The 14,355-nt window shown below is 43.5% G+C and overlaps 1 protein-coding gene across 5 annotated transcripts; it reads left to right on the top strand.

Annotated features, from left to right (window-relative positions):
- Positions 1–885: 885 nt before the first annotated feature.
- On the top strand, positions 886–14,043 carry OTOL1 (otolin 1). Of its 5 annotated transcripts, XM_069792808.1 has the most exons (8): positions 886–1,238; positions 2,527–2,706; positions 3,789–3,898; positions 7,179–7,276; positions 8,417–8,776; positions 10,385–10,474; positions 11,980–12,051; positions 12,177–14,042. In XM_069792808.1, exons 5-8 carry the CDS (start codon positions 8,425–8,427, stop codon positions 13,070–13,072), a joined length of 1,410 nt encoding a protein of 469 aa, XP_069648909.1. In that variant the 5' UTR covers positions 886–1,238; positions 2,527–2,706; positions 3,789–3,898; positions 7,179–7,276; positions 8,417–8,424; the 3' UTR covers positions 13,073–14,042. The 5 variants fall into 5 exon arrangements, with proteins under 5 accessions (XP_069648909.1, XP_069648910.1, XP_069648908.1 ...); XM_069792809.1 differs by lacking the exons at positions 886–1,238; positions 2,527–2,706; positions 3,789–3,898 and adding an exon at positions 5,615–5,698; XM_069792807.1 differs by lacking the exons at positions 886–1,238; positions 2,527–2,706; positions 3,789–3,898 and adding an exon at positions 6,073–6,196 and having other exon boundaries at positions 7,179–7,281; positions 12,177–14,043.
- Positions 14,044–14,355: the final 312 nt, after the last annotated feature.

The following is a 14,355-nucleotide window of genomic DNA, read 5'->3' as shown; positions in this document are numbered from 1 at the left end:
AATTGTTCAGAAAATCCAGCTAAAGTTGAATGTTCATATAAAATCACTCTGACAGTTCATTTCCTTGCCATGATTTTATCCAAAATACAATTTTATAGTCCACAGCGTGAGTAGTTTTAAAAGGTAAATTACAGCTCATGACTGTTATAGAGGTCACTGTTTTCTACCAGATTATTCAAAGACAAATATTTGGCCTGAGAGAAATAAATATTTTGAATCAGTTCAGTATCTATTTAAACGCAATCAGTTATACATTTGGATACATAAAACTGCTGGTTTGTAATATGCTCTAGGCATGATGTATTTCCTTTGGGATTATTTTGGTCTCAGAATAATGAAATACTGGGATATGCATTGTGAAGTGTCAAGTGGCCATTTTCAGCTGCAGAATTTGCTCATGAAGGAACACAAAGGCAGCACATTACCTCTAAGGTAGTAGGTACTGGGTCTATCTCATGGGTTTCGTATATTAAACATGAAAAAGGAGATTTCAGCCAGAAAATATAATTTCCAGGAAGCTGCAATAAAGCAGCTGTTGCTCTATGTGTCCTGCAAATAGCGACAGTGGAGATCTTTCTGTGCTTCTTTAAGGACTGTACAATATATGCAGTTTTTCTTCTTTATTTTAGCATCCTGTGAATACAACAATCTCCATATTTGTGGATGGGAAAGAAGTTCCTGCATTGGTAGATGTTCTTCACATGAAGCACTTGGACTGCGTTATGACTGCGTATCGCTTCTCTACTTCTTTTAGAAGTAATAATTTTGCTGGGAAAGCTCTTGCTCGTGGTGCATTCAGCTGGTTCCCCTCCATACCAGGAACAGGAGACCTGCCACGGGCACCCGCTGTCCCCACTGACCCAGGCTGGGGACAAATGCCACCAAACTGGTCCCAGAGGTTGACAATCGGGGGGCTGCCGGGCTGCAATCTGTCCTCAGCAAAGCCTCGCCGCAGCACGCTGACAACCCTCGCCCCGACGGGACAAGCCGCTATCACCCACCAGCCTGGCATTTCAGCCTCCCCAGCCCAGCAAATATCATCTTCCCTGCAAGGTGGTACTGGAGACAAGGAGGGAAACAATCCCACCGCTCACTATTAGCAAAGGCAAGGCTATTGAGGACTATTCTGTTTCTTAAACACACTGAAGGAAAAGAGCAGTACACCAGAGAAGCAGGGTTTCTGTGACATCCCCGAGCCCAACACACAAAGGAAGACCAAGGTGAAAAAGGGGAGCCAGGTAATTTTATCACTTTTTACCTTTGACCGTTTAGAGTTTCCAGACGAGCACAATGGACGTGTTTCTTAGTCAAGACCCAAGGCACCTGTAGGTCCTGACAAAGGAGATCCGTCCCCTGGAGCAGGGCTGTGAGTTGGGACGCATTCTGGTCCCCACTGCAGCGGTACGATGCATGGGGGAGCGCGTTTGTTTGTGGGGCCATTTTACACTCCTAACAGAGCTTCAAAAATCGGCACCGCTGTAGGAGTTCAGCCCGAAGAGCTACAACAAGTTGTGTGCTGTAATTCCGGTCTCTCACATAAATAAGTTCATGTTACTGGTATTTTAAATATGCATTTAGGGGCTCTTAGAGTGATTGACTCGATATAATGTAATAGGTATCATGAAGTTCTTATAGTCCTTAAATAACTCCCTAAATGCTTATTTATGTGAAACAGTAGCTTTTGGATTCTTCTAGCCATTATACTTTAAAGTGCAATAAATCTCTATTTAGGTGTAACTTAGGAAATTTAAAACAACATATGGCCTAGGGTTTGTGGGATATACTGGCATAGACTGAGGCAGGTTTTTTTCTGATCTCATTTTCCCCTTGATATCTGAATCTTAATAACACTAAATGCAATTATACTGATTTTACAGGGAGATTTTTTTATTCCTTTGCATCCAATGAAAATCCCTATGGCAGTATTTTTTTGAAGTCAAGCATTTTAAAATCCTACATGAGCAGTAGCTCTTTTTTCTATGTAAATGACTTGTTTAATTTTTATACCACACAGTATTTAAAGTTCTCATCACGAAGGAAAGCCCCCCAAATTTTAAGCTGAAAACAACAACTGTAAAAGCAAAATCCAAAGAAAAATTTTGGTCATTTTTAGGTTTTATTTCTCTCAAACATTTAGTTCATAATTCTTTCTTTTGCAAACAAATGTAAACTAGCATCCCAAGCGCTGTACACATGGACAGACCACACACGACCCCTCGGCTTCCAGGATGCCTGCAGTGTCCCTAGAGTGGGCTGTGCTCCATGGCATCTGAATAGCAGCATTCCCAGATGGAAAAAGCTTTTGATCTTTTAATATATTGCTTGCTTTGTTGTGCTGTTTTTACACCATTTAAAGCTTAGTTCTCAGTAGTCGTATGTTGCATAGAGAAAAATGACATTATTTAGGTGAAAATGTAATTTGATGACCAGTGAAACCTCTCCTACAGAGCTGTATTCTGTCTGTTCTGACATGTTGCTCTTAGTAAAGGGGATTTAACCATTTTTTCCCTTTTGTGGATAAACCAGGTTACATTGGGGAGAGAGGAATACAAGGACCCCCAGTAGGACCTGGACAGTGAGGACCAAAAGGAGGAAAGAAGGATCAGGGACTCAGTGGTGAGGCAGGACTTCCTTCCTGGAGAGGACAAACTTCTCCTAGAAGACCTCCAGGAACTGCAGGCTACAAGGGGCAACTGGGTCCAAGAGGTGAGATGGAACTCAGAGATAACTGGTGAGAAAAGGGGTCTGAGGGGAACAGGGGAGAAATGGGTGGGAAGGGCTGGAAGGGACACACAGGGCCACCTGGTATCTGAGGATTGTTGGGGCCCAAAGGAGACCCTGAAGTCCCTGGGAAAAGGGGTCAGCCTGGAAAACATGGGCTGGCTGGATTTCCAGGTTGAAAAGAAGAGAAAGGACAGAAGGAAAATAGGGGAGAAAATGAAAATGTAGCTTTTCCAGTGGGTCTTCAAAAAAAAAAAAAAAAAAAACAAACAAAAAACCAGCAGCCTTCTGCTTTTTTTTCGCCCAGCAAGGGTGGATTCCTGCTGAGCGTTTAGTGCTGCCTCTAAGTGACTTTTAGGAGGCTACCACATACTGAGTACATAAGAGAGGAGAAAAAAGGTTGTATCTTGACTTGATTAATTTATCTGTTGTACTGTCTTATATGGAAGTATTCCCTCCCCTAAATAACAACGTAGAAGAAAATCTTCATTTCACTCTGTTTTCTGTTTAGCTCAATTGTTTTGTGATAATGAATAAAGGGAAACAAACACATTTCAATTTTTCACAAAATAAAATTATTAGGGAGGGAGAGGAGGGCCTTTTCCAGGAGGTCTGCTAAATTGTTGTGGGAAATCTTGTGAGAAGCGTTAATTGTTTTTTCACATAGAAATGTTAATTTCCTTTTAACACTTTTCACCCAGCTCGAATGTAATTTAATTCCATTTTTACCCACTTCCTATTCTATGTGAATATTCTCTTTTCCAGTTTGCCTTCTTGAGCATTAAGATTTTAAATTACCTATTATTACAAACCTGGCTTATTTTCTATGCTGCTTGGGTTTTCACTGTTTCCTCCTTTATTGTATTTCCAGACCAGTTTTTTTTTAGTTTATCAGTTTACCTTGTGTCTGCAGATCTAAATTTTCTATTTTCATTTACAAACAATTGGAAGTGGAGCCCTCTGGGAGGTGCTTTTTGAATCTCCTTCACTGATCTCATTTAAGAAATACTCCATTAATTTAATACAAAATATATTTACACAGTTTGCCGTGTCCCTCTGTGTTTCAGAATGACAGCCAGGGAGAGGATCCCACAAGGACAAGGTTGCTGTGGCCGCATCCGGGTTCAGGACCCCTCCTGGGACAAGGAGGAGCCTCAGGCTGCAGAGGAGGGGAGAGGTGAGGGTCTCTGGTGAAGTCCTTCCTTTCCTCCCCATCTCTGATAATGATGGGGAGCCAGCATTAGGGTTGCAAGGATTAGTGATTGCAAGGATGCTGTTTCCTTGGGGAATTGCTTTAGGCTGCTTAAAGCTTCCTCCAGGATGCGCTGGCTTTCATGTGTTTGCTTTTGCCAAGCCCCATGAGGAGCTTTTAGTGATCTAGCAGTTATGAGAAGATCACAGCCCTTCCTACCCATGGCTGCTGGAGGTGCTGGTAGAAATCAGTAGCGTGGACACAGCTTTTTTTTACTCAGCTTTGCAAATCTCAGTCAAAAACAGTTATCTGCAAATATGCAAGGCTAGGAGTGTGTTTGAAATGTACTTTGAAGACATTTTAATGGCCCACATGCATCATTTATATCAGTAAAAGGTAGATCCAGATTCCCTGAATAAACAGAGTGATTAATCTAGTGCTAAATCTTAATTTACGCTCTCAACCCATGAGTTTTGGGAACTGCTTCAGTAACTCAGTAAGCACTCTATAATTTAAAAACCTGCAGTTGTCACATAATCTAATAATAGCATTCCAGACTGCTACTACTCAAGCTATTCAGGAAAATACACTAACCCAGGCTGTGTTTCTTGCTTTAGCTTTAGAGTGCAGCAAATATGGCATGAAATTAAAGTCTGTGAAAGACTAGCTTTGGTGAATATGGAGGCAACACTGTAAAATGCAGTAATCTTGGTTAAAAATGGTTAATCTTCCCCTGTTGAATAACTTCTGTTGCTAATGAAAAGTCCTGAGTTAAGAGCAAAATAAGGATTTTATTATAACTGATCTGATTGCCTTTTGTGTTCAGTTTATGTGTCCATAGTCTTGTCAGAAATATAACTGCTGAAGACAAAACTTCAGTTTAAAACATTGAGTCCAATTACAGTATCGAAAAGGGTTATTAATTTTTAAAAAGGAACTCTTTGAATTCAGGATCCAGCTCTGTTTTCAGCGGTATGAATGAGCATCAGTGAGTGCTAGTGCAGGTTCCATTGCAGGAGTTGTGACAAGCCCATGTCCTACACAGGGTTAGAGCATCTCGCTGCAAAGCTCCTAATTGATTTCTTTGGAATAGCCTGAAAAGCTGGTGAATCAATCTAGTCTGGTATGCTTAGTAATAGTCTTGCCTTAATCAACTTTTTATTGCTGAAAGCTGTAGACTAATGTGCAGGAAAGGGTGGTCACAAATAGATCATGGAGGATTACAATTCTCTCCACTTACATTAAAGGAGAATTGATTGTTTTCTCTAGCCTGCTTGAAACAAGCAGCCTTTCTCGTCCTGCAGCTGAGCTTTGAGTCTACTGGTATGTAGTAAATTCGGACTGATTGAATGAGATGGTTTCCTTGCTCATATTTCACCAAGACAAGGCAATGAAAGGCAGCCTCACATTCCTGCGTTTCATACTGCACTCTGAACCGGGTTGGGAAATCTAAGAATAAACGCTGGCCCATTTTAAGGTCACCAGGGAAGGAAACGAGTGCTGTGATTGCTGGGAAAGAGCGAGGAAAATCAATTAGCCTATGAAATCCAGAGGGGTTATCCGTTCCAATAAGAACAACGTTGTAGCAGCCCTCTTGGGATGGATTTGTCCCTTTTCCCATCGGGGTTTTGTTCTGCCACCTCGCTGTGCAGCATGGCTGCCCGCAGGTACCCTGCTATGCGCTGGAGGTGGAGGGAGAAGAAAGATTGCTTGCTCCATCTCTGCATTTACCTGGGACAGCCCAGATTTGAGGCTGAATTCCCCTTTCGCTGCATTTCTGTGCAGGTGCATGCACACATGCACTCATGATCCCATACAGCTATTTCTGTAATTTCTCTTTTACCCCTTCTAAACTCCCACTGCAAGGAGGGGACTGCGATGCCAAACTCTGCACACTAAATACTGAGGGAGAAGCCTGGACCCTGCTGAGGCAGATGGACAAATTCACACTGAGTCTGATGGTACCAAAACATGATGCTGCAAGTTGAAAAAGGAGTGTCCCTAAAGCCCCAAAAACTGATGTTGGGGGAAAAGCCAAAAACGTCCAATGTGAAGAGCAGCATCCTAGCCGGGGGAAAGTGTTTGAATTTCCTCGGATTTCAATGTCACTTTGCTCCTTTCAGGGGACTTTGCCAATCCCCCTTTCTCCCCACACCGTGCAGGCTCTCATTGGTCACGGGGACAGCTGTTACACAAATAAAACCGATTCTCTCCGAAAATAAGGTTGTCTTTTTCAAACTGCCATTGAGGGGGGGCCGTCCTGGGAGCAGGACCGTTTATAAGGTAGGAGATAGCACGCACTGGTCATTTAGTCTTTAGGTGGGATATTTGCAATGAAGTCGCAGAATTTAAGACGTAGTGGCAATATAATTTGTCTCAAGAAAAATCACTGTCTGTAATGAATGTATAGCTGCATGAGGACTAGTGTTTTTCTTCCCATGTATAAGAACTTGGAATAATTAATTAACAGAAAGTGCAATCATCTCCCTGCTACTTAAAGTTGGGAGATTGGGGTTAAATACCTGTTGTGAACTGGAATATCTAAATACTATAATTTTAGGGACCAAACAAAAGAACCAGTGTATTATTACAATGTTATTATGAGACACATGCTAACGATTAGTAGATATTTAGATCCAATTAAATATAGATGTACTGAATGAGATGTCACTGCAGCAAAGTTTAATTCTTCATATTTTGTGTCCACTGTGAATCATAATCTTTCCTAGTGGGGGCATAGAAATGAATGATTTTAGAATCAGTGGTGGTGAGCTAATGTAATGAAAAAGTCCAAAATTTCAGTTTTATTAAAATGCATTTATATATTTAAGCATAATTATTTTAGGAACAATTATTTTAGGAACAGTCTTGCCCATTATAATGAAAATCTGTTTAACGATTCCGTGGTCTGAGCAATTTATTTTCTAAACAGACTGGTAAGGTATAATTTTTTTATTAATTATGTTTTTCCAGTGTTTGACAGCAATCCATCAATCTGGCTACGTAACGGGAGAGTGTCTTGTTTTAGAGTGTCTGTTTTTTTGTTGCAGAAGTGGTTTGTGACAGTAAAACATAGAAATGGTTTTGATTTGAAAACTGATTTACCATTTCCCCATGAAGTTACTAGGTCTCTAAGGTCGCAGTTTCTTTCTGCTGCTGGCTTTAGGCATGTGGAAGTTATGGGTTTATTTAGTTATCTCCAAAACACTCCCACATGAGTATATTCTTCAAAAGGAGAATTTGGTGCTTTTTTTTCTCTTTCTAGACGGCAGATGACCCTCCTGCTCTGCGACTGTGGCTGCTTCCCTGCTGCTGGCTGTCAGTTCTGGCTCCTCTCTGCCTGCCTGTGCTAAACTCTTCATGGTAAGGTTGGCAGGGGCTGTTTGGGAGCAAATACGAGCCTATGACAAAAATCAGTGCCCGGTATCCTGTCCTAATGCAACACAGGCATGGAGAAGGGGTAATTTATCCTTTAGTGGAGCTGATGGGGTGAAGAATGGGTTGAACAGCAGCAATGGGCAGCAGTGATCACTGGGGATTTTGTGTGGAAAATCAATTTTCCATTAAATGATTTGTTGTTGTGTGAAAATGGAAAAAAATCATGACCCTTTCCTCTAAAACTGAATTCTTAAAAGTGGAAAGATTATAATACAGCCCCCAAATACCTGACTTTGAGTCAGATCTCCTTTTGCCCTCTGGATGGCAAGGATAGTCAAGAGTTTCTCCTGGTGACTTTTTCATGTAATGAAGTGCCTTAGCTGCTAAGGAAGGTTAGATTACAGGTTCAGCAAGAAAGGGAGTCTGTTCCGTTTGTATTTACAGGTCGGTACACTGGTTTAAAAAAGAAACAAAGATGCTTTATATGACAAGTCATCTGAGAGGCGTCATCTGTCCTATAGGAAAAAATGTGTGCTTCTTACTTTGTTCTTTCTTCCTGGTTCAGCTAAATCAACACTTTAAAAATAAAAAGAACAGACCTGAAAGTTTACACTAAAAGAATATGTAAGTCCAGAAAATCAGTCAGTAACAAAGAAAAAATCGACATAAAAGTTTTTGAATACTTGATGTTTCATTGTTTTCATTTATTCTTTTAGAGTAAAACTTTTTATAGCGTGCAGTTGTGTCAGACTCTGAAATCATTATTGAATTATTCCTAACTATGCACTTGGGAGAGAGACATCATGTGTCCCAGTGATGGTGTAACTCTCAGTCAGTCCCTTGAACTTCTGTTGATACCTGTGGGAGCACTTCCAACCACAGCTAACAGGAGCAGCTGGATGGCAAGTGCTCTGTAGGGTGCTGGTCGATACGGGTGAGTGGGCAGGAGGTTTTGCTAACTTTGCTTTACTTTCCTCATAAAAAGCGAGGCTTTGTAACGTAGTCCTCCAAGCAGATGCCCACACGTGCCTGACACAAACTCAGGCAGGTCTTCTGGCTTTGTGGGGTACATGCGAACGCAAAGGGTGTTGTGCAGCAATTAATTGTGTTTGTCTTTTCCTACAGCTGCCAACATGTGGAGCTCACCAGGGTCCATCTTGGCATTTGTGATGTTGGTTGTTATCGCCGTGCACGCCGGAGTGAAGGTGACCCCAGCTGTGAAGTACACAAAGACAAAGCCCTTACAGCTGGTGGGCAACGGTGCCTCTCGCACCCCCCTCACCCCTCTCACGGGGAAAAGCCCGTTTGCGGCAGCGCCAGGCAGAGCCAAGTTACCCACCCCAAGCCCTGCGACCCAAGGGGCCACCACGCTCTTCCCCTTCGAGAACTACACACTTGACACAGCCGATTTCTTCTTCAACTGCTGTGACTGCTGCCCGCCTGCCGCGGGGCCCTGGGGGCAGTTGGGAGAGCAGGGACCCCCAGGTATGGTCTTGCCACTCTTAGCTAAAATGCATAAACCCTATCAAGGAGACTCCTGCTTTTCCTTCAAGAAATGAGACTTGGGCAGCAAATGCCGAATGTGATTATACCTCGTGTAAAGCCGGAGCAAAAAAGTGCATGCTGGCCACATCCCAGAAGTTATAAAACACCAGTATGAGTGGGAAAGCCCCCAAAAGGGGCTTCCTTCCCACAGCACTCACTTTGGGGACCACACTGGTGTGGGAGCATGTGCAGAGCCGGCCCCATACCACATCACTGCTGCCCCACGTGGCCACGCTTTTCGATTCTCTGTCCCTGTGTCTGATCTCCTGGGAGCCACAGATTTACTTTCACATTCACTTCATGGTTTTATGACCCTCAAAACTATCTGCAGGCAGTTTTGTATCTTTGCTGAAGGTTTATGATAAAAGCCTCTTTTTCTTGGATTTTTTTTTCCGCTTGGAAGAGAGGAAGTTAAATACAAAAATAATTTTAGGTTCAAATTTTAAAATAAACACTTGCTCTCACAAGAGGCAGCTCTGTATAGAGCACCTAAATATTTTATAAGACGTACTTTGTCTCTTTTTTCTACTGCTAAAATATATATCTATATAGCACCTAATTCTAATACTGCTATAATGAATAGTGTATTAGTCTGCAAATGTTCACTTTAATAGCACTAATATTGGAGATAGAAACTATTCATCTGAGGAAAGGTGGTAAAATCATGAAATAATTTTCTTTTAATACAATGTACTCAAGGGATTTTCACTTCCCATAGCTCGGGAGGGATTGGCTAATGGAAATTATAGTGGCTGCAAAGGGAGTTTGCGCTTATACTTCTCGAGTGCTGATGGAAAAGTCCTTGTGTCAAATGGGTTGTGTTGTGATGATTGAAGCTGCCATAGTCTGCTCCCAGACGTGCACCAGCAGTCTCTAGATTCCCAAGTGGATGAAAAAGTAAAAAAAAAATTGAAGACAGCATGCTTGCCTTTCAACCCATCCTTTATGCAGCGTGGAGGTGTCTGCCAGGTTTCACTTTGGTATTTGCAGACTTAATTCTTTTTAAGGAGGGGAGCAATTATGAAGCTATGGGAGCTCCTTAGATGCGCTCAAATATTAAAGACAGATTACTTCTGATGTTTTATGAATGTCTGAGCTCCTGTGGCTCTGAGGCAGCTGAAAGTTGGTTTTAAAAAGTCTTTAACTACAGCCAAGAGTGAAATGCAAATCTGTAAGATTTAGGGATTGCAGTAGCTGAAAGGCAAAGGCTGGCGATCTGCGTGCCTGACCAGGGGACCTGTGAGCACACGCCCCACTAATTTCAGCATGAGCAGCACGGTGTTGCCCCATCACCCCTCACCTTTCGCCCTGCTGTAGGGTTTCAGCTGCAGTGTCTGCAAGGCGTAGGGGAGCAGGGCTCAGGCCAAGCCCCTCTGTCTCACGTTTTCTTTGCATTGGTTGTATGATGTCAGATAAAATAGCCAGCTCCTCTCAGGGTGATGGAAACAGAGTTTTCCTTACATGCATCCCTCAATGACATGTTGCTTAGCTATTTTTGCAAATTTTCTTTATAAGAAAGATAATTTTGTTAATGTGATTATGTTACAGGTCCCAAGGGGGAGAAGGGAGATGCTGGTCTGCAAGGTCTGCCAGGAGCCCCAGGTCCTCAAGGTCCAAAAGGTTCTAAAGGAGAAAGAGGTAAAGCAGATTAACTACTCATTTTGAAAACAGATGCTGTTGTCCTCATCGAATACCACAAAATTATAGAAAGAAATATTTTTCAAAGGAAATGGAGTATACTGGTATGGATTGGCACCTGGCAAGATTTAGCTGGTATTAGTGCAGGGACAATAACTCAGATGGTGGTAGCATATGTGTGGGCAGTATAGGAACAGCCGCTCATAAAGATCTCACTTGAAACTCCTTGTTCTGAACGGGAGTTTAAAAACTGAGTTCAGTTTGCCTTGGGTTAGGGAAATAAGCAGGAAGAAAACACCATGGAAGCTCCGCACAGGTATAGAAGCTGCATTTCCATTTAAGTATCTCAGGCAAAATGATTTCAGCTAAGATGGAGAGCAATTATTATCCATCAGTAGTAATGGAAAGGAAACCCTGCCCTTCATTTCAGGCTTGGAGCAGCTCTGTCCTGCTGACACACACCACTGGTAGGATCCTGCAGCTGCCTTTGGTCGTGGAGAAACACATGGCAAAGCTGATAATGGGTGTAACAGCAGCAGCGTGCTGCGCAGTTCAGTCAGTGCAGTCTCTTAGGCTTTGATTCACTTGAACAAGATTTTTGGCAATCCTGGAGTGAGAAATGCAGAGCTGTCATCTCCTCCATCTTGCCATTAAACAGCTGTTGTGGTTTAACCCCAGTCGGCAACTAAGCACCACGCAGCCGCTCGCTCACTCCTCCCCGCCCCCAGTGGGATGGGGAGGAGAGTTGTAAAAAAAGTAAAACTCAGGGTTGAGATAAGAACAATTTAATAACAACAACAACAGCAACAATAATGTTAAATTGTAATGAAAAGGAAGATAACAAAGAGGGAGAGAAATAAACCCCTAGAAAAACAAGTGATGCACAATGCAGTTGCTCACCACTCACTGACCAATGCCCAGCCAGTCCCCGAGCAGCTATCAGCCCCTCCCGGCCAACTCCCCCCAGTTTATATACTGAGCATGGCGTCCTATGGTATGGAATATCCCTTTGGCTAGTTCAGGTCAGCTGTCCTAGCCATGCTGCCTCCCACCTTCTTGTGCACCTGCTCGCTTGCAGGGCATGGGAAACTGAAAAATCCTTTACTTGGGATAAGCACTACTTAGCAACAACTAAAACATCAGCGTGTTATCAACACTATTCTCATACTAAATCCAAAATACAGCACTGTACCAGCTACTAGGAAGAAAATTAACTCTGTCCCAGCCAAAACCAGGACAACAGCAGCAACCACCTCCCAACGAGGCGCTGATTAGAGTCAGAAATCCAACATTCGAGTGAGATGCAGTTGTCTGCATGATGGTGCTTGGTGCTGTGAGATTCAGCTGAGGTTTCTGAAGGCATTTCTTGAAAACACACGTTGCTTATGTCTATTTTATTAATGAAGTGAGGGACACATGTGAAATCGTACCAGTCATCTTCCGTGAAATGATTGCTGTGCTGCAGACACCACCACCAACAATATATTAATGGTGAAATGTCCTAGGAGGCAAAGGGGAGCAAGGCGAGCGAGGAATAAGTGGAAACCCCGGTTATCCAGGCAAACCTGGGCTGCAAGGTATGTAACAGGGGCTGGGAAACCCAGGAGTATTACTCTGACCTTTCCCTTTGCTGTCATCTCCAAAGCAATCCAATACTAATGTTTTTAATCTTTTTTTTCCTCCCACTTTGCCCTTTTCCTAGGTGAAGCTGGAGTAAAAGGCAATAAGGGCAACTATGGCTTCCCTGGACTGAAGGGACAAAAAGGGTCCAAAGGGGACACTTGTGAGAACGGGACCAAAGGAGAAAAGGGAGATAGGGGGGATGCTGGAGACCCAGGAGTGGATGGAGAACAGGGTGACAAAGGGGAAAAGGGAGACACAGGGGAGAAGGGGTACTGCGGGGAGCCAGGGGGAAGAGGTGCGAAGGGAGAAAGAGGGGAAGGGGGGACAAAGGGAGAAAAAGGGAGCAAAGGGGAGATGGGGGTTGAGGGTATTCAGGGGGTGGATGGAAAACAGGGAGAAAAGGGCGAGCAAGGAAGTAAGGGTGAAAAAGGGGACCTGGGACCTGCCGGCATGACAGGACCTTCTGGGCCCAAGGGGGCCGCCGGCAGCAAGGGGGGCCGAGGGGCTCCGGGAAAGAAAGGCTCCCGTGGGGCAAAGGGTGCCCGAGGGGACACGGCAAAGCTCCTGCGATCAGCGTTCAGTGCCGGCTTGTCCAAGCCCTTCCCTCCACCCAACGTCCCCATTAGATTTGACAAGATATTGTACAACGACCAAGAAGATTACAACCCTTCCACTGGGAAATTCAACTGCAGCGTGCCCGGGGCATACGTCTTCGCTTACCACCTGACGGTGAGAGGGCGTCCAGCCCGCGTCAGCCTCGTTGCCCGCAGCAGGAAGGTGGCCAAAGCCCGTGAGACGCTCTACGGCCAGGAGATCGACCAGGCATCCTTCCTGACGGTCCTGAAGCTGAGTGCAGGCGACCAGGTGTGGCTGGAGGTTGCACGAGACTGGAACGGGGTCTATGTCAGTGCTGAAGACGACAGCATCTTTACGGGGTTTCTTCTGTATCCAGATGTTTTTGAGATCCTGCTATAGATTTAAAGGGCAAAGATGGTACTGGGAAACATGCCTTTCCCTCTGCCTGTGAGAGGAGAGATGAGCATCAGTTTAGCATATTGGTTTAGTTGCTAGTTTCGTGAGCTTTTAACAAAAAGATTTATATTTGCAATATATGGATTAGTTTTAACTAGCAGCCCCAAGAAGCGGCACGTCCTTTGCGCAGGTGGGTGATGGCTAAGAGAAACCATTGTCCAAACGCCAGCAGGACTGGCATGGGGAAGGGATTTCGTATCACAGACTTCAGGTTTGTGATTAGCCTATTCAAATTATGTAATGAAACTCACTGTCCAACTGCTGTTTTAATCACACCTGCTCCTTCAATCCTTGCATGGCCAAAACTCTAGAAATCAGTGCTCGTAACCATTGGTTTTGGTAAAGATTGCAGAGTTTGATTTATAGAGCTTAATCAGATGTGAACATGAGCAGTAGGTTTCTTGAAATCACATTACAAGTTTTAAAGTTGTTTTATCATTGAATCAGTATTATCTAGTACTTTAGACTTGGTCATGAATTATATAAAGGTTTCTCTAAAAGAGTATTAGAGCTATTCGATCAGTGTAAAAAACCCCTAACTATTGTCCTTAGGTAAAAATATATCTGACACTTTCAAAAGTAACTGAGAGATGCATAATCCACCTTATTAGGCTACTCAGAAACGACCTGTTTCTGAGCCGCTGATGATTCAGCTGATGCTGTGGGGTTGGCTCTCGGCTGCAGGGAGGAGGAGGAGGCAGCCAGGAGCAGGCTTTGGCACTTGCTCGAGTCCTGAGGCGTTGTGATGGCCCAGTGGACTTGTGGGCACATTTTTAAAAAGCTGGTTTACCAAAATGGAACTAAATCCTGTGAAATAAAAGTATGACATTAAATAATCTCTGGATGTCAGACTGGACATATTTCCTTATTAATGCACCTTCTCTCATCGTCGTAACTTTACGCCACCTTTGGCATATTAACGGTGGCACACAAAATTGTTCCAATCACTCTTTTTTTTTTAGAAATAAAACTCAAGTCCCATAGCTAGCCTTCAGTGGCACTGGGATTTACTTGTCTTCTCAGGCAGTCACAAGACTGGGACTTTTTCCCAGTGATTTGATAAATGCTGGGTCTGATCCCAATGTGAACAGGGTGAATTAGGCTACTATTCCCATTCGTCTCGGTTTCCTTGCTTAAATTGCCATGGTGCTTTCCATACCATATTTAAGTGCCATCATAAATCATGTCCCTGTCCCTAATGTCTTCTTCTTACATGGCACCAAGAT

Source organism: Haliaeetus albicilla, chromosome 9 (genome assembly GCF_947461875.1).
Source record: "Haliaeetus albicilla chromosome 9, bHalAlb1.1, whole genome shotgun sequence".
Lineage (NCBI taxonomy): Eukaryota > Metazoa > Chordata > Aves > Accipitriformes > Accipitridae > Haliaeetus > Haliaeetus albicilla.
This window is presented reverse-complemented; position numbering and strand designations above follow the sequence as displayed.

What these genes read in the sequence shown, in the direction of transcription:
- OTOL1 (XM_069792807.1), top strand. Translation starts at nt 8,425, where the DNA reads ATGTGGAGCTCACCAGGGTCCATCTTGGCATTTGTGATGTTGGTTGTT. An exon ending in GGGAGAGCAGGGACCCCCAG is followed by an intron (nt 8,777 to 10,384) that starts GTATGGTCTTGC and finishes ATTATGTTACAG; the next exon opens with GTCCCAAGGGGGAGAAGGGA. An exon ending in AGGCAAACCTGGGCTGCAAG is followed by an intron (nt 12,052 to 12,176) that starts GTATGTAACAGG and finishes CCCTTTTCCTAG; the next exon opens with GTGAAGCTGGAGTAAAAGGC.